We start from the raw sequence: 18,058 nt of genomic DNA, 5'->3' as shown, positions 1-18,058 counted from the left end.
GCTTTGATCAGGACACATTAAGCTGTTGAAAAATTGTCAGTCTTACAGCCACACACTTGCTCTGATTTTTAAAGGTATATATAACTTGTTAACATCTGTTGACACACGTATTGGGTTTGTGTGGCAAGGTTTTGGTAGTGGTGGGGGCTACAGGGGGGGCTCCTGTGAGAAGCTGCTAGGAGCTTCCCCTGTGTCTGATACTGGCAATGCCAGCTGGATCCAAGACAAATCTGTCACAGATCAAGGCTGAGATAAATGACTGCAACCCCCTTTCCCTGTCCCCCTGTGCTGCTGGCAGGAAGGAGGTAGAGAATTCAGGAGTAAAGTTAAGCTCAGGAAGAAGGAAGGACAGGAGGGAAAGGTGTTTTAAGATTTAGTTTTTATTTTCTCATCTTACTCTGACTCGACTGATTATAAATTAATTTTCCCCGAGTTGAGTCTGTTTGGCCCTTGACAGTAATTGCTGAGGGATGATCCTGTCCTTATCTCGACCCATGAGCATCTTGTTATATTTTCTCTCTTCTGTCCAGCTGAGAAGGGTGAGTGGTGGAAGAAGGGTGAGCTTTGGTAGGCACCTGGCATCCAGCCAGGGTCAACCCACCACAACATTGGAAGGAGGAAACAAATGAATTCAAACCACTGAGCTGTAGCAACTCAGGGGAAGGTCCTTTGTTCAGAAGGTACTTAAGTTGTTTTCATATGTTTCAATATTATTATGTCCTTTGGCTCATAAACATCCTTTGGACATTGAACCCTTCTTCCTCATTACTTTTCTTCCTTTTGTACACAATTAACATAGGCTTCTTTGGTTGCAGGGCTATCTGAAATCGGTTTGTTTTTAATTGTTCCTTTATTTTATTGTCAGTAATTAATTTGGCTTAGGGCAAATGAAGCAGTGACACATGTAAAATATGAAGAATTATGTGCATTTTGCAAGGTTTTATATAAGAACATTTAATTTGTATAGTTGCAAGATGGATGTATTCTACTGAGTCGCATATTAAAGCATAATGGTTTGCAACCAAAAAAATTATTTAAATTTGAAGCTTAGGGGTAGCTATATTTTGAGACTTTACTGCAAAAAAAATGAACGTTGTGATTTAGCATAATAAATAAGTATCCATGCCTGAAGAGACTAATGTATGTGCTTAACTTTAGTCAGTGTAAAGAGCTGGCACACTCTGACTTAGTTAAGGCCTTGTACTGCATGCAGAAATACAGATTATGTAAAATTGTGGGAGCCCAATGCAGAGACAGAGTCCTTTTGCTTGGGGCATGAGTAAGCACTCTGCAAAAGCCTGCGCATGGTAGGAGGCAACATGGCAAAGCTGAGCTGGGCCTGTCCTGCCTGAAAGTGGGAGATGATCCATATTGAGCAGTGCTGCTCAGGGCCTCTTAGGGCCTTGGGTGTCAGTGAGGATCTGCTCATAGGAGGCAACATGGCAAAGCTGAGCTGGGCCTGTCCTGCCTGAAAGTGTAAGATGCTCCATGTTGGGGCGGTGCTGCTCAGGGCCTCTTGGGGCCTGGGAGTCAGTGAGGATTTGCTTACAGAGCTGTACTGGACCAGCTGGGCCTGTGGCAGTACCTCTGCATAGGACCACACTGTGCAGGCGGGTGTACCAGCAGGCAGGGATTGGTCTGCGGTCTTTCACCTGGTCACAGGAGAAGGGTGGGGGATTTTTTCCTTCCTTTACTAACATGAGGATTTTTTTTTTGTTAAGTTCTGGAAGGGTGTCTGTGTTGAAAAGGGTTTTGATGTTTTCCTGCGGCAAGGATTGTTGCATGTGGCAGTTTTTAATGGACACAGTTTTTTCTAATATTACTATTTCTGAAAGTAACTTTTTTTCTTTTTTATTGCCAGCCCTCTAGTCACTTGTCTGTGTATTTTTTTGTCCTGCTTCATCACTTTTCTTCTGCACTTCTGAGGTTATAGACAATATTGCCCCAAAGCTATTTCTTTTCATTTCTCTTCCTCTCTGTGCTTTTGCAGTTCTGCTAAACGTATTCTCGTCATTTCCTTTTGCCAATTTTTTGCTTGATGGCTGTCGTTATACTTACCTCATTATTATTAAATGATCTGTTACCTTTCTTTCCTTCCTTTCAAACTATCCAGCTGTTCAGAGTAAGCCAGAGGAGATTACCTTGGGTGTTTTCAGTAATGTCTTGCTACTCGTGAAAGCTGAAAAAGCATTCGGTATCTTTGTGGAGTTTAAATCCTTGTTTCTTCCAGAAGGTAGTGAGCAGTACTCTTTGTTTGGAGATGTAAATCTGAATTGCTATTTATTTTTGCCTAATTGGAAATAAGCTATTTGCAGAGATGATAATAAAGGAACTCACCTGGAACTATATCATCCTCTGCCATATAGTTAAAGAAATGGGACTGATTCTGAATAATTACTCTTCAGAGGGACTACAAAAGGGAAGTGATATTAAGATCAGTTTCATTATTTTGGTTTAGCAGCAGGTTTCTTACTGTATTGAGCATGTCCTTTCTTCACAGATCATGTTAGGAAAGAAAACAATGTACTGTGCAGTGAGATGGCAGGTCATAAGTGGGGTATTGGTGCAGTATGTTACAGCCTTTTCTCAGATGGTCCACAGACAGAACAATGTCTAGAATGAAAACTTGACAATGTTCATGGATTTTTCCACCATTTATAGCACTTACCATCCTCAGTTTCCTGATGAAAACTTCCATTGCTATAAAAATTTTGAGAAAATGCAACATTCCTTATTTCTTATGTTTGCTTTGTGATTGTAAATAATGAGTTCAATACAGGTGCAGCTATACAGAATGGAGAGGGAACTAAGTGTTTACTGGTTATATTTTTATTAAAGAAATAGGGTGCTGCAAGTGACTCAGTGTCATGGGGTTTTTTTCCAGGACTTCTGATGGTGGAAAGACAGTTGGTACCATTGAAGTCAATCTTGTGAAGATGGGAGAGCTAGAGGATGGGGAAGCAGACCACATCACAACAGACACCCAGGATCAAAAGGTAGAAACTCAATTGATTGCACAAAGTTAATCCAAATGGTCAGCTGCACCCGATGCCTAAGTTACTAATTCCAAGTTGGGTTAACTATGTACGCATCATTTTGCTAAACTAAAAGTACTTTTTCACGAAAACGTACTCTGTTCTCCGTTTCCTAGTTCCTCCCCTTCTTTAAGAAACAAGGAGCTGATTTTGACCTCAAGGGACCATATTTAATCGCTCCTGATCAAAAAACTCTCCATAGAGATGCCATAAATCTGATTTCTTTTTCCAGTTGGAGAGTTTTTTGATGACAAGTGATTTGGGCTTGAGGGAGATTCAGAAGTGGCTGCTCAAAATGAGAAAATCAGAGTTTGCATGGTTTGCAGTTAATAAAACGGTCTCTATAACTGGGTCCCCGATTGGTGGCAACTGACATAGCTGTGCAGAGTTGCCTCCTCCTGTTATCTCTGCCTCTGCAGCCCCATTCTCACTGACAGAACTTTTGCAGCCCTAAGACTATGGTGTACTGCTATACACTATGATGCATTCTGCTCTTCATAAAAAGAACTAACTTGAGGTAATGATACAGGGAATGTAAAATTAAGGACTGCAATTTATTTTTTGTTTGGAAGTAACATAAAATAATGTATTTTTGGAGAAGAAGGGCATTGTTCTAAGTATCTTTTCTGCTCAGCCAAAACAGTCTGGTTTTGGGCCGAATTCTTGAGGATAGATTTTACACCATTATTCTCTAAGGACCTCAACACCCTTTTAAAGCACTGGAACAGTAGGACCATCTCCAAAGAAGCCAACACTGTGAATTCTGTCTGGTTTTGTACTGCAAAACTTCCACAAGATATGCAACTGTTTTTTCAGCCTTCTTCATTTTGCTTTTCTTTTATTTCAAAATGTGGAATGAGACTTCTCACAATTATCTGAGATGTAATTAATGAGCTCTGTCTAGCTTGTGGTAGCCAGAAGACTTTTAATAGCATCTTTCTATGAGATTCTAATACTTTTCAAGAAAGACGAACCTTGTGGCATCTGTATTTTCTGTGGCTTTTAAAGGAGTCTGTAGTTTCCATGTATTAGTTATGTCATGGTGTTGCATCATGGAGTCTTAGTTTATATGTTCACAGTGAGGATGCAATTGTATTGCAAGTGTAGAGTTACTGGATTACTTCAAAGAAATAAGTTCTGAATTAATTTTGCTAACTCATTAAATTAACTATGTGCAGGGAATTCCTGGTGGAGCTGTAAGGTGACAGTTAAATTCAATCTGAGATATCATTTGGTAGAGAGTACATCATACCATATTCTATTGTAGATTGAGAGAGATTCTCCTTCTCCTCTGCTCTGCCCTGGTGAGACCACGTCTGGAATATTGTGTCCAGTTCTGGGCCCCTCAGTTCAAGAAGGACAGGGAGTTGCTTGAAAGAGTCCAGAGCGGAGCCACAAGGATGATTGAGGGAGTGGAGCATCTCCCTTATAAGGAGCGGCTGAGGGAGCTGGGTCTCTTTAGCTTGGAGAAGAGGAGACTGAGGGGTGACCTCATTCATGTTTATAAAGTTGTAAAGGGCGAGTGTCAGGAGGAAGGAGCCAGGCTACTTCTCTCTGATGTCCAGTGATAGGACAAGGGGCAGTGGGTGCAAGCTGGAGCATAGGAGGTTCAACCTGAACATAAGAAAAAACTTTTTTACTGTGGGGGTGACAGAGCACTGGAACAGGCTGCCCAGAGAGGTTGTGGAGTCTCCTTCTCTGGAGACATTCAAAACCCACCTGGACGTCTTCCTGTGTGACCTAGTCTAGGCGATCCTGCTCTGGCAGGAGGGTTGGACTGGATGATCTTTCGAGGTCCCTTCCAACTCCTAATGTTCTGTGATTCTGTGGTATCTTGCTCTTTGCTTTGATCTCTGCAGCAGAACACCTAGAAACTGGGGAAGCCTTGGAAACAGAGCTCCCTTTCACTGTTAGAGCCTATCTGTTATGTTGGTTTTTCTTCTGTCTGAGGGGACAAGGACGATCAAAAATATATATATATCCTAGTACATTTAACATAGTTTTACATGGGTTGATTTTTCCACAAACTTTTTATACTTTTATATGCTAATCTTATAAAAGAAATATTTCAATTCACTTATATAACAAATTACTTTAATCACAAGCCATGAGCACATTTTAAAGACTTTTTGTGGTTCACAGTCTTCCTTTGTTTAAAAATTCATGGAGTGCTTTCTGACACTGTGCATGTGAAAACTGCCTTGTCAAAAGAAACCTCCCTGAAAGCACAGAACTTGTAAAAAATTATATTAACCTCTGACATTGTATTGATAGGAAGCCTTTCTGTTTTATTATGGATTAGCTGGTCATATTTTGCCATTTTCTCTGCTGTAATTCTGATTGTGTTACAGTATATTGGAACAGAAATATAAAGGGAAAAAAGTAAATTATAATTAAGGTTGGGAAGTTGTATTATCAGTGATGTTTCTTGGTCTGCCCTTTATAAAGTTCTATGAATTTCCTTGTAGTACCTGAATGTGTTACATTTGTGGTTGCATTTCTGTTGTAGTGTGCATTGGTTCGTGAATGTACAGCCACTGAAGGCACAAGTGGTAAAGACAACTTGCCTTCATTAAATGCAGGTAAGTATTTTAACATACATAAAAAGTGACTGTTGCATCGCTACATCAGATCCTCAAGAAGATCACAAAGATCTGGGGCAGAGCTCTTAAAAAGCTCTTCACATGATGCAGAGATTTTTTAAGTTCAATATTTTAATGTTTTCATTGTGTTTGACAGTATCATTTTACTGAGAAACATGGTGAAAACTTCCAGAAATCTATGTCAATTATGCTTTCTGAAAGGCTGCTAAAATCTCCCACTCCTACATTATTACTGTTCAATGATTTTCAAGGCTGTCAGTGACTTCACTGGGCATGGAATTAACCTCATAAGTTTTTGTCATGTCATTGCATGACATTCTGTTAAAGTAATTATACATTATTTGCAACTGAATATGCTGGAGAATTGATCTCTCTCTTGGCTGATGAAGTGGAAGTTTCAGTTTGATCTGCAGGCTCTACGTTCTAAAATGAAGGATGCTGTTGGCAAGGCATTCTCCCTTCTAGGTCAACTCTGGGCTTGAGTGTACGGTGTTGAACTAGATTCATTTCTCTTTCATTATACTGAGAAATATTGCATGCTGATATGCTGCACCATAGAAATTTTATTAGCCCAAGTTTATGAATCTCCATTACTCTGCAGTAACAGTGTCAAAAATAAGTTATATGGGTCATCTGTGAAACCACAGCACTGTCGAGAATCCTATGTATCTGCTGCATACAGTTGAAAAGAAATGTTACCGAAGTTTTAAAACCTTTAGTGAAACTTTTTCATATAACTTCACTGATAGGATAGAAGACCTATTAGACTAGCTTTGCAGGCTGAAGGAAGCACTAGAAACCTCAAATTTATTTTTTTTCCATGAATGCTGTAATTTTTTTCTGTGATTTGTTGAGACTAGATCAGAAGCAGGGAAAAATTTCTTCTTCAGAAGTGCCATTTCTTTTCATCGGCTCAATGTGAGACTAGATATGATTGTGGAAAAGATATTCACTGAGAATTACTAAATGCAAAGGAACTACATCTGTCTCTGGAAATTCCTGAATTTAAAATAGTTGGAGGCAGGGAGAGTATCTTGCATCTCTAGGTAACTATTTATGGCTCTTCTTGGAGACAAGATGCAGAGCCAGTTGAACGATATGGTCAAACTTAGTGCAGCCTATCTTTGATTCTGATTCTGTATGTCATCCAGATAAGTGGGTCTTAAATGACATTTCTGTTCAGAGAAAACGTTACTGATTGGCAACTGATTTTTTTTTTTCAGTTTGCTGCCTCTGTTGGGTAGGTTTGACTGGAGATTTTATTGGGGTTTTTTTGGATGGGAAAATGCTGTAGTTTGGGGAATGCATTTTGTTGGGACCGTTGGAACTTCCAAGATAGCTGACAGTTTTATCTAGATGTCAGTATATCTAGACATTGCTTAATATTTCTACATTTATTGCTCTTCTTATATACAAATACACAACATAAAACCAAAACCCCCAGCCCACCCAATGTTGCTAGGGTTTACAAATTCAAACATACCATGTCGTTTTTTGGTTTGTTTTATTTTTTCATTTTTGGGTTTGTTTGTTTTTTAAGAGTTAAGGGGAAAGAGCAGAACTGCAGATGCAAATGACAGCACGCAGGTTATTGGGAAGTGTTCTCAGTACAGGAAGTTTGTTCTAATAACTACTTATTCTTCAGTCTGTTTCCTGTACTTATGACTTCCTCTTCTTACCCCAGAATTGCCTTCACTTCCCTTCTGACATCTGGCACCAGTTCCAGGTTTTGTTAGTCCCAGTCTTTCTACTGAATTCCCAATTTATTTTCCACAAATTTCAGCTCTCATATTATATTCCCAGCCTTTTTGCCCAACCAGTCGAACTTCTTCCCCAGCAGGCCTCCATGGCTGAGAGTATTCATGTAGATCAGAGCTCTCTGTGTTGCCTGAAGGCTGACTGTCTCGTGTGGGTACCAACTGGCTGCCCTGAAGCATGTTGTACCACAGGCAAGCTTTGCCCAGAAACATATCCATCCACTCTTTACAAATGACACACACACAGTTTTGTTGGTATTAGAAGCTTGGAAGGATGCAAGAATTTTCAATAATGGTAGACTCTTCATGCATGCATGAGGTGTTCAGTTCAAGTTTTGAGTTTTTACATACCGGTATTTCTTTCCCAAGACTTAGGTCATTGTCAGATCTGGATGAATTGCCATTCATATGGTAAAATGCACATCTCTGTAGAAGGTTTGGTGTCAGAATTCAAGTTCACAAAGCACAGAACTTTCTAGTTCAGATGTCATAATTCTGACATCAAATAACATCCTTTATTTCTGGCCTTCCCCTGTGCAGCTGGACCATTTCAACTGAATTTATTTTTTTTAAAAAAAAGGTTACTAGTCAGTTTAAATTTAATAATCAGACAGATTTCAGTGTGGCAAAATTAGAGGCAATTAAAAAACAAAGACTGAAGGGAAAGGAACAATATTAATAATGTGGTATAAGTTGAAGTTATCAGGTTGCCTATACATTGCCTGCACTACTTTCCCTGCCGTGTGTACGTACAGAGCTATCTACAGTATATATTCTGTGTCCATATGTGTTTAGTACATGTGTACGCTGTTATAAAGATCTCTGTTTTTTTCTCTCATGTTGTTTATCAGGCCTTCAAAACTATGAAACTGAAAAAATACCCCTATGTGAATCTTTAAGCCTGTAGGCATAGATGCACGTTGGCATTCTTCTGCAATTTAAATCTTAATGTAAGGAGCTCGCAGCCCTCAAGTGAGTTGTGAGGGCTCACAAATGAGAGTGAGTGGGAATGAGTATCATCTTTCACAGAGGCCTATCACTATTCCAGTTATACCCCAAGAGATTGAATTTGTATGTCTCAAAATTCAGTTATTTATTTATAACACTGGAGAGTTTGCCAATTGTTTGCATGTAAACGTATTGCACTTTACAGTAAAAAAAGAGAATGAAATTAATTGAAATTAAGCAAAAATTAAGAGAGCTGAAATTATTATTCTTGAGATGATATATGTAATATACCTATGCTATAAAGGAAGATATAAATAGAAACACTGTTAGTAAATTAGTATATGGTAGCAATATGCTTTGATCTATGTTCAGTAGCTGACAAAAATGAAAACAGTATTCAATCTTTTATTGTTTTTTATTTTACTTGCAGGGGAAGCAATCTGAAGGATGTTGCTGAAATAAAAAGCACAGAAGTCTTTAAATTTAAAAATGAGAATGTCCAAAAATATGAATGGTTAAATATATGGCATTGGCTTTTAGACTTCGTGCTATAGAGAAATACTTTTAAAATATTTTTTCCTCTTGTTAACTACTGCTGTTCATCTGGAATTTTTTTTTGTGATCACTGTCTAAATACACAAAGGATTAGCTTTATCAAACTTTCGCTCATTTTATTAGCTACTTTTTATAAAAGCCGAATCTAGTCTTGCCATTTTTGCTGTTTGGGTGGTTTTACATGCCTTCTGGCTTTCTTTTTTAAACAACCGGTGTAATAAGAGAAAGTGATTCTTGCTGTAATTGGAAAGAAAAATACATCTGTGATTTTTATGGACTTACATGACTTCAGTATTTCTGGCTATAGGAAAACAAATATTCTGTGGCTCTTATTGACAATTTCAAGTTTTAGCAAAACTGCAAATGGGAATTATTTGGATTCCTTGTGAGAACAAAATTCCCAGTTTTTTTCTGAGTTTGTAAATGAAGTTTTCTTCAGAAACCCATGGACAGATGTTTTGGCCATTTTTTAAAACTTACAATGCACTTGAGATTATCCCCATCTGAAAATTCAGACTTGAAGGTAGCACCTGAAGAGCAGTTTAATAATTCTAACAATGATAAAAGTCACAACTTTGGATCCGCATTTTCAAAGTGATTCCTTGTCTCCCTTGAGAGGGAGACTGCTGCACTCATGTTGCGCTTTTTGTGTTTGGTTTTGTTTTATTTTCCCTGTGGTGCTGATGATGATCGTGGGAAGATGAGAGGAAAGAGATTGTGGAGCTATGTATATACATTAGGTTCTCACAGACAAATAGGAATTTTTAAATGTAATAGACTCTGAGTGCAAGTTTAAAGGTTGTTCTTGGGAAAACATTCTTTGGAAACTTCTTAGGAAGGAGGTACAAAAAGGTAAAATAGAGAAGAGAGCCTTTCGTGTCTGGGCCATCATCATTTGAAATGTCCCGGTAAAAAGTATCAACCTGCTTCCTAATGAACGGGTGGCACTCCAAAAAGAAACCCACTGAAACTTATAATTCATTTTGGCTGGTTTCTGTTTAGGACAGGCCTAAATTAGCCAAGCCTCTTTAGTGCTCTACCTGATATCTGAAGCTTGTCCTTTCCTGTCTTGCTAATGGAAGATGATCAGTACCATGTATCTACTTAATGGATTGACAGAGGCTGTCGACATTGTTTACAAAAAGGACTTAATTAATTAGAGGAATCTCAGCAAAAGAGGAGGAAAATAGGAAAGCATTACAGTATATTTTAATCAAGTAATATAGTAAAGCCCAGATACTGGGTATAAGCTGATCACAGGCACAGAACTTGGAGATGTTTTTTGTAGTGGACAGTAGTTAAGTCTGTGGTGAGGATTCTCAAGCTGTAAAATGTGTGTAAAGATGCTTGAACATCGAGGTATTTTGGGTGTTAGCAGTATACAGAAATTGCTGTTATTCATATGCTATAGCTATCCATCATCCATTAGGCTAATTTCATAACAGTAAGTTAGAATTTAGTTTTTGTAAGTGAAATCACTTATAATAAAGTCAAAATAAAGGCAAAATTGGAAAAACTTACAGTTTCTCATAGAGATCAGTGATTAAAATGTCAGTAGAGTGATGGGAATAGAAAACAATACATCTGCAATCACTTAAACATGATTATTTACAATATTCCTTTCTTTGAGTTGCCGACAACCATTTTATTTCTGATACCTTTGAATCTGTGGTCTTGTTCTAGTCATTTCCTAAAGGACTTCTGTTAAAAAAGAGCTTTATTAGATAGACAAGAGGGTTTCTGTACCTTCGATAACTTGGTCTGTCCATTTCATTCTCTGTAAATCAGTCTACGTAGGCAATAATGGTAGCAGCGAGTTGTGAAGCTGAAATTTCTATTAGTAGATGTCATTTTGACAGCAACGGTTTCCTTGCACCGCACATGTGAAATACATTCCTGTGAGTTATAGACCATTCAGTGACAGATCAATGGGAGCCTGCTCTAAGGCAGCTTTTTCCAGAAGGCTGATAGAAAGGTGCTGTTGGAGGATTTGGAGGACTGTCTAAAGTCTTTGAGTTAGGAAGCAGTGGATCTGTGTGTGTGTGTGTGTGTTAAATGATGATCACTTGTCTCCCAGTAAGCTTATCAATGTAGTCAAACAAAACTTTTCTTTCTCAGCTTGTTTCCCATTTGTTCTTTCTGGAAAATCACTTAAGAGTAGGGGAAGGAAAACAAAAAAAGAAAGGAGAGAGTAGAAATTTTGCAGCTTTATGATAAAGCATCATTGTAAGATCTGAATGGAAACTTAGCCTACATGTGAGAGCTTTAAGGTAATGCAACATGGTGGGTTTTAAGCATGCCCTTCCAAGACATTGAGAAACTTGATTTTCCTATGTCAAGTTACAATAGTGATCTGGGAACAGTGTATGTAACATGTACAGGGTTGTTATATTTATTTCTGTGTAGTGGCAGTCTCTTGACCATGTCAATAATGAAGCTGACTTCAAAATTACTCTAAAACAGCATCCTCTTGACCATGTCAACTGTTTTTAATGTAGATGCACACCATCTATTTGTGCTAATGACTTCTCTGTGTGCCTGTCATGGAGATGATGCATCAGATACAGCTTAATGCTGAAGCATGCTTCCTTTTTCCCATGCAATTTCTTAGCAATGTAAGGGATTTTAGCAGATTCTAAGTGGTGGTGTTGACTACATGTGAGTTTATTGTTGATTTGTGCATTCTGTTTTTCTTAATTGTATCTTAAAAGTAAGGATTAAAAGCAAAATTTACATTCTCACTACACTGAAATGCTAAATTCACAGGATACTTACTGTGCAGGTAAAATGTAATTTATATACCACATTAGTAATACCTTGTCCTCCACACGCTGCTATAATAAATTAAATAAAAGATAATGTTTTTAATAGAATTTTAATGGTTCTAAAATTAATTCTGGAAGCAATGGGGGATAATAATGTATCATTTTTAGATGAAATTGCTGTCATAAATTTTCAGAGAGTCATATAAACACAGTAAAGCAATAATATAATTTTTCCTCTCTCACAGTGTTAAAAAACCCAATCTGTAAGTTATATAGATTCCCTACTTCTGACAACAAGTGGATGCGGATCCGGGAACAGATGGCTGAGACAACCCTCTCTTTCCATGTTCCTAAAGAGCTGATCAATCTGCACATAAAGGAGGATATGAGAAGGTAAGAAAGAAGAAGCAGCAATAGTAAATATTAGATTTTATTTTTCTGAGTGCTGAGCTAAAAATACTAATTTGTAGTATGAAATAGGCAAAATATAGTGGTTTTGGGTTTTTGGCTTCTAAGAATTTACAGCTGTAATTGAACAACAGGATTGATTGCTCAGAACTTCAGTAATTTCTGAGCAATGAATTGTACTAGAGTGCAATCGTGACATGAAACATGTAAGCATTAGCATTTGGTTAACAATAGAAATGCTTTGGAAAGTTAACTTTGTATAGAGAAACAACGTATGTGAACGACATTGTAGCATGTTTGGCTTTGTGTTTGGGCAGTGCTAATATCATAGACAAACTATGCAAGCAATGGCAAATGACATATTTGTAGTTAATAAAGGAGCAATAAGAGTATAAATCACATTCCTTGTTTGGCCTTGTAACCTGAAAAGGGAAAAGAGAAGAATAGGGACCAGTAGTGTCCCAAAATCCTTTGTATGTCCAAATTCCCACAGCAGGGATGAAAATGGCAGCCTGCCCTTGAATACCTGTAAGTTGTGCTGGTACTACTGGGGAAAAAGACGATGTTTCAAGCAGTCCAGGACTTCTCTAAAAGCATACCTTATTTTTCCATTGATAAAGGACAGTGTGGAAGAAGATAATGCCTCTTTCCCCACAAAACTTGCCTCATGCATAGGTGAGCATCTGGTCTCATGTTTAAGAGCAGCACTGTGAGCTAGTGCTGCATTCCAAAGCCATCCTGTGCACTTTCAGGCACTCTTTAGCAGTCCATCAGAGGGGTTTGCCTGTGGTTGTTTACACTGGTTTTGTCCTGCAGTAGAAGCTTCTTTTCTCTTTTATTCACCTCATCTGCTGCTTCTGTGTGATCTTTTTATGACAATAGAACAGCATGTGAGAGACCAGAACCGTGCTTTTAATAAAGTCAGTGGACTGATACATACTTATGCAGGGTGATGATGAGTTATAAAAATTGTATGAATTGTTATACTACTTTATTTTATTCATTTAATACTGTGTTTAGGCATTTATGGCCTGATCTTGTTTGAGAATACTAATGTGTAAGGTTTTTTTAGTAAGCAATAAAAATAGATTATGCTGACTTGCACAGTTCATCCACTTGCAAATTTTCATTTGCCCCAGGGTAAATGCCTTTTAAATGTTAAGGGATTACTTTAACCACTTCTACTACTGTCCTCTCCAAAGGCATAATGCAAGTAATACTGCTTGCTGTTATTTCATATTATAGCATTCACCTCCTTGAATAAAGTCATAGTAAAGAATCACCATAGTTTGTTCTTTTAATGATTATTCAATACTCAGAAAATAAAGAAAACCTTTCAGGAAGAAACATAAGTAAAAGTTGCTCAAAGACTGAGATACATGGTTCTGATTTTCCTTACTGCCTACGTAAGAGGGAGAAGGTAAAACCAACCAAGAGGAGCAACAACTTCTGGTTGTTGGATGGTGGGAACAGGGGCATCTCTGTCATTGTAGAAGTGTGTAAGTTGGAGCTTCAGCTTTGTACAGCTTTTGCTTTTTGAAACTATTTCAAAGATGCATGCTCTTGTGGACTCCTTGCATTTGTGAAGTAGTAAAACAATGCTAGGAGGATATTGTTGTGTTAGTTCTTGAACACATAAAAAGCTTGCACTGTACCATCTTGCAGATATTCTTCTCTGAAGTATTTTTATCTGCATCCTTTTTCCCCAGTTTAGTATAAAAGAATAAATATTTTTTTTCTCAGAGGCCACTTCTTATCATCCTCAGCTTGTTTAATTTTGTTCCTGTTGTGGCTTCAGTATAATCAGGTCTGAAGCAATTACCTGTAAGAAAAATATCCAAGTGAAGTGTTAATCCTATTCAGTATTGTATTTTCAATTGTAATTTAAATTCTTCTTTCTCATAGCTCTTAAGATTAGTTATCTCTTGATAAAACTGCAGTGTTCATTGTTAACCAAACTTTTTCATTTACTGACTTGATACTCTGAAATACGTAACCTCTAAGGATGTTTAACTTTGTTTTTCAGTATGTAATAATGTTTTTAAAGATATGCACATGTTAAAGATTTTATCCTTCAAACTTTCTTGGAAGAAATTGTAATGAGAAGCTATACAGTAATTTTTACTGTTCTGAAAAAGGGTCATACAATCTGCTTTGCTGGTATTTATTAAGAAATTATTTCTGTTTCCTCCTAGAGGTTTTCTAATGAGACCTTTCCCCTGTTTTTAATATTTCTTTGCAAAAATTTTTTCCAGATATCTTGCATCTATCATGCAAGATTAGCATGACAGCTGCAAAATATATGATTATATGTTTTATAATTGATGATGCAAAATTTATGTTTATTATATTTATTATAATAATTTATTCTTATTTATGATATTATTTATAAGATTTAGTAGTTTACAATAATTGTTCACAAAGGTAGTTAACCCATATAATCTAAGCTTGTAGTTGCAGATTTAACTTGTGTTGCACTAGGGCAGCACAGCAAGAGGATGAGGAGACTGTAGTGGAACCTGCTGTACACATGTCTTTCAGATTTGCCACTAAAGCTCTTTCAAGTCCCTTGAGACCAAACTCAGCTTTGGCTAAAAGGAAATTTCACCTACTTGTGGTTTAATTTGGCCCATGGCATTTCTGGTCACAACCTATAAACAAATTTCAAGGATAAATTGCTGAACTTTCCTTGAACCTCCTTTCCAGAGAACAAAGCAGACTCAATCTTTCCACCTGCATTAGGGATGGCTGCCCTGTCCCAGCTCCAGTGGCCTTTTCTTGTGCAGATCTATGCTGCTTGTGTGTTTTCTGATTTCTTTCTTGTAACATTACAGCATGAGAACAAAGTTTAAACTGTCTGAAAGATGTATGTTTTTCCACTACCTCTTCAAACAGAACTTTTGTAGAGAAGTGGAGATGCAGGCAGAAATGCCATGTGTTGGGAGTCAGCATTGATTTTTCTGGACCTTTGCATGTTATTTTCTTACATAACTTATTTTTGAGCAATTGCAATGCAAAAACATTGTATTGATAGAGCTAATGGCATGAAAAACCCCATTATTCTGAGTAAACTTACAATGGATTTGGGAGCTGTTTGAACTGACCACATTTAGATGGGCACTGTTACTGTGCTGTCCACTTAAGGACTTTTAAAACTTTACTTCAAGTAACTGCCTAGCACAAATTTTCACCGGAATAATTTTTCCAACACTTAAAAACTCAGCAAGCATGTCAGTATAATGTAGCTCAAATACATCCACATTCAGTATTCACTCCATTGTGCATCAAAAACGTTGCAAAACTCTTCTTATTCTGTATGAGTTACTGCATGGAGGAATACAAGTGTATGAATGTAAGTGTAACTCAGTTTTTTGGTGAGTGGTGTTTAGACAATTGCTCTCCTCAAACATGATCAGTTTAAATACAGTGAATTTATAAAGTAAAGGATAAAATACATTTTAATGTATGAACACTATATGATTCTCTGTACTCTTGATTTCACTGTTCATAACTAATTGTAGAAAAGATGGCCTTTGTGAAAGTCTAAGAGGAGTTTTCATGTCAGACAGTGAAGTAAAGTTTGCTAGGCTTTATTTTGCTAGGCTTTAATTTGCAGTACGTTGGAATGGGGTAACTTTACCTGATTTGTTTTGTGATGGTTACCTCTACATAACATTACCTATTCATCAACAGTCCTGCAAGCTATAAAATGTTAAGTTACATACTGACTGTGTTGTCAGAGAGGGGGTTTTGTTGTTGTTTCCTGCAAAATGCACCCAGATTTTAAAACTACAGAAAATCATTCCATACCAGTCCACAATGCTTTTCAGAGACTGGCTGCTAAAATTTCCAGAAGTTGTATTTGTGCATAGCATGCCATGGTCTCAGAGAAGTCCATATTGAGCAAATGATATAACCTGTAGATTTCTTAGAGCCTCCCGTGTTACAGTGAAGAACAATACAAAACCAAAGCAAGTAACAGTCTTTTCCTCAAGATTATAATTATTTTAACGATCTCAAATTCTGTTATCACAAAAGGCATTTGACTTTTTATATAGTTAACTGCAGATTTTGCTCTTACCAGAGCCTGTCTGTGGTTCTAATAGCACCAAGTTGGGTGTAATTTTGCCAGCTCGTGTCAGCAGGGATACAGAGAATATAAATTAGTGGAGTTAAGGCATTAAGGTGATTTAAAAGAGCTTTATACCATTCTGATACTTTGCTTGTGTCATAAAGATCCTCACTGTTTATTGTGAATGAGGCACTCTGATTAATAAATTGGGGAAAAAAAAAGAAACCCACAAAACTTTTAAATGCATTAGTAATCATGCAATAGTAATGCGATTAATGTTGCTACATATGTGATTCCAAGGTGAAAGAAAGAAAGAAAGTTCTAAGTAAAAAAACTAAGAGTAAAACATCTTTGCTTGTATCACAGAACGGAAGCAACATTGTCTTAAGTTGATTCCAGTGTTTCCTGATGAAACAGTGAAATTTAAAAACCATCTGAATTAAAAAGACACCTAAACCAATTCTATAAATCATTGCTAGTTACTAAAACATAATTTAGGATTAAAGTGTAAATGCCACAGATGCCATTCAGAGTGTTACTGAATTTGAGACTCTCTGCAATCATGTGATGCAGAAGAATTATCTTTTGCTATTCAATGTGAACCATAGAATTAACCTCAAATGATCATGCTGTTTGAAGATTTTGAGACTTTCAGAGGTAAAGCCAGGTAATGAAATATCCAAAGACAGGAAGAAGTTTAAGGTAGGAAAGAAGAATTGGATTTAATTTACCTTATATATTGTCTACTCTTTTGGATGATATAAAGGTGATGGTGCTAAATAGAAATGGAAAATGAACTTAAGAACTCCAGATCTCAGGAACAGTACAAAATATTCTCAAGCCTTTACAAATCTTAGTCTATTCTTCACATATACATGGAGGAAACATGTTTTAAAATATTTTTAATGTGGTTGGTTGGTTTTGGGGGGCTTTTTTGTTGCCTTGTTGCTTTGTGGTTTTGTTTTTTAAACAAATGTTAAAGGAATGCAAAAGATAATAATCTCTTTTTTAGTTTTTCGTTACCTGTCAGGTTGGGCGTACCAGAAACTGAAAAAACTTTGGGAAGTTTTCTAAGACAAGAAAAACATCTGTTTGCAAGAGGTTCTTAATGAAAACTACTAGGAAAGAAAGAAAAATATTCTTTTAATTATTTTAGTGGTAGCTTCCCCAGAATGGATTAAATCCTCCTTGATGATTATTTGTTTGTTTCAGAAACAATGTAGTAAAAGGCTATGATTCCTTTATTTCAGAGAGAACCTTATATTGTTCTGATGGGTTATTGCCTGTGTATCACAGTACCATAACTTGTAATAAATGAGAATAATTTTATCTGCTTCTGTTCTACAAAAAAAAAAAAGGAATTGTTACCCATAAACATGTACACTTTAAAGTAAAATTTTTTAGGAAAAAGAATTCCTGTGCTCCTTTCCTTAGAAGGAAGCTTCTAAGCTTCCTTTACTTATGAGTGATAGAGTCATGCCCCAAAGCTTATGGCTTGTATTTACTCCAAAGCTCCTCTTGATAAATATTCAGAACTTTGTCAGCTTTATAATGTTATAAAACTTTGCTAATATAATCTGCAGAAATGTCACATCTTATTTGGAATCCTGATAAGCACTTTGCTTCTGATGTTTTGTGGAAGTGGATTTCAGAAGCAAATTTTGCTTGGTGGAAGCAAGAAGCACTTCCTTTTTTTGGTTTTGCATTTATCATGTTTGATTCACTGGGAGTTGCATCGCTGGATTTTTGAAGTTGAATGAATCCAAAGTTACTACTTTGTCTTCATACAGCACTTGTGCTCTATGTGCTTTTATCATATGTCCTTTAAATTATCTCTTCTCTATATAAATACACTGATTTCTTCAACTTCACCATTCGGTTGGTGAAGATCTGTGCTGTGTCCTTAAAGATGCAA

The 18,058-nt window shown here is 36.9% G+C and overlaps 1 protein-coding gene across 1 annotated transcript in view; it reads left to right on the top strand.

The window, feature by feature from the left end:
- The window catches only part of LOC104543701 (type II inositol 3,4-bisphosphate 4-phosphatase-like), a gene marked incomplete at its 5' end in the record, with an annotated part of 41,002 nt that overhangs the window by 10,782 nt on the left and 12,162 nt on the right, over positions 1–18,058 (top strand). The window contains 3 exons of the mRNA XM_010188370.1: positions 2,885–2,996; positions 5,545–5,617; positions 11,909–12,056. Coding sequence (XP_010186672.1) covers positions 2,885–2,996; positions 5,545–5,617; positions 11,909–12,056 — 333 coding nt within the window. The remainder of the gene's footprint in view (positions 1–2,884; positions 2,997–5,544; positions 5,618–11,908; positions 12,057–18,058) is intronic.

The sequence above is a fragment of the Mesitornis unicolor genome, unplaced genomic scaffold (genome assembly GCF_000695765.1).
Source record: "Mesitornis unicolor isolate BGI_N332 unplaced genomic scaffold, ASM69576v1 scaffold24437, whole genome shotgun sequence".
Classification (NCBI taxonomy): domain Eukaryota; kingdom Metazoa; phylum Chordata; class Aves; order Mesitornithiformes; family Mesitornithidae; genus Mesitornis; species Mesitornis unicolor.
The sequence above is the reverse complement of the archived record's forward strand: the minus strand, read 5'-3'. Positions and strand labels throughout refer to the sequence as shown.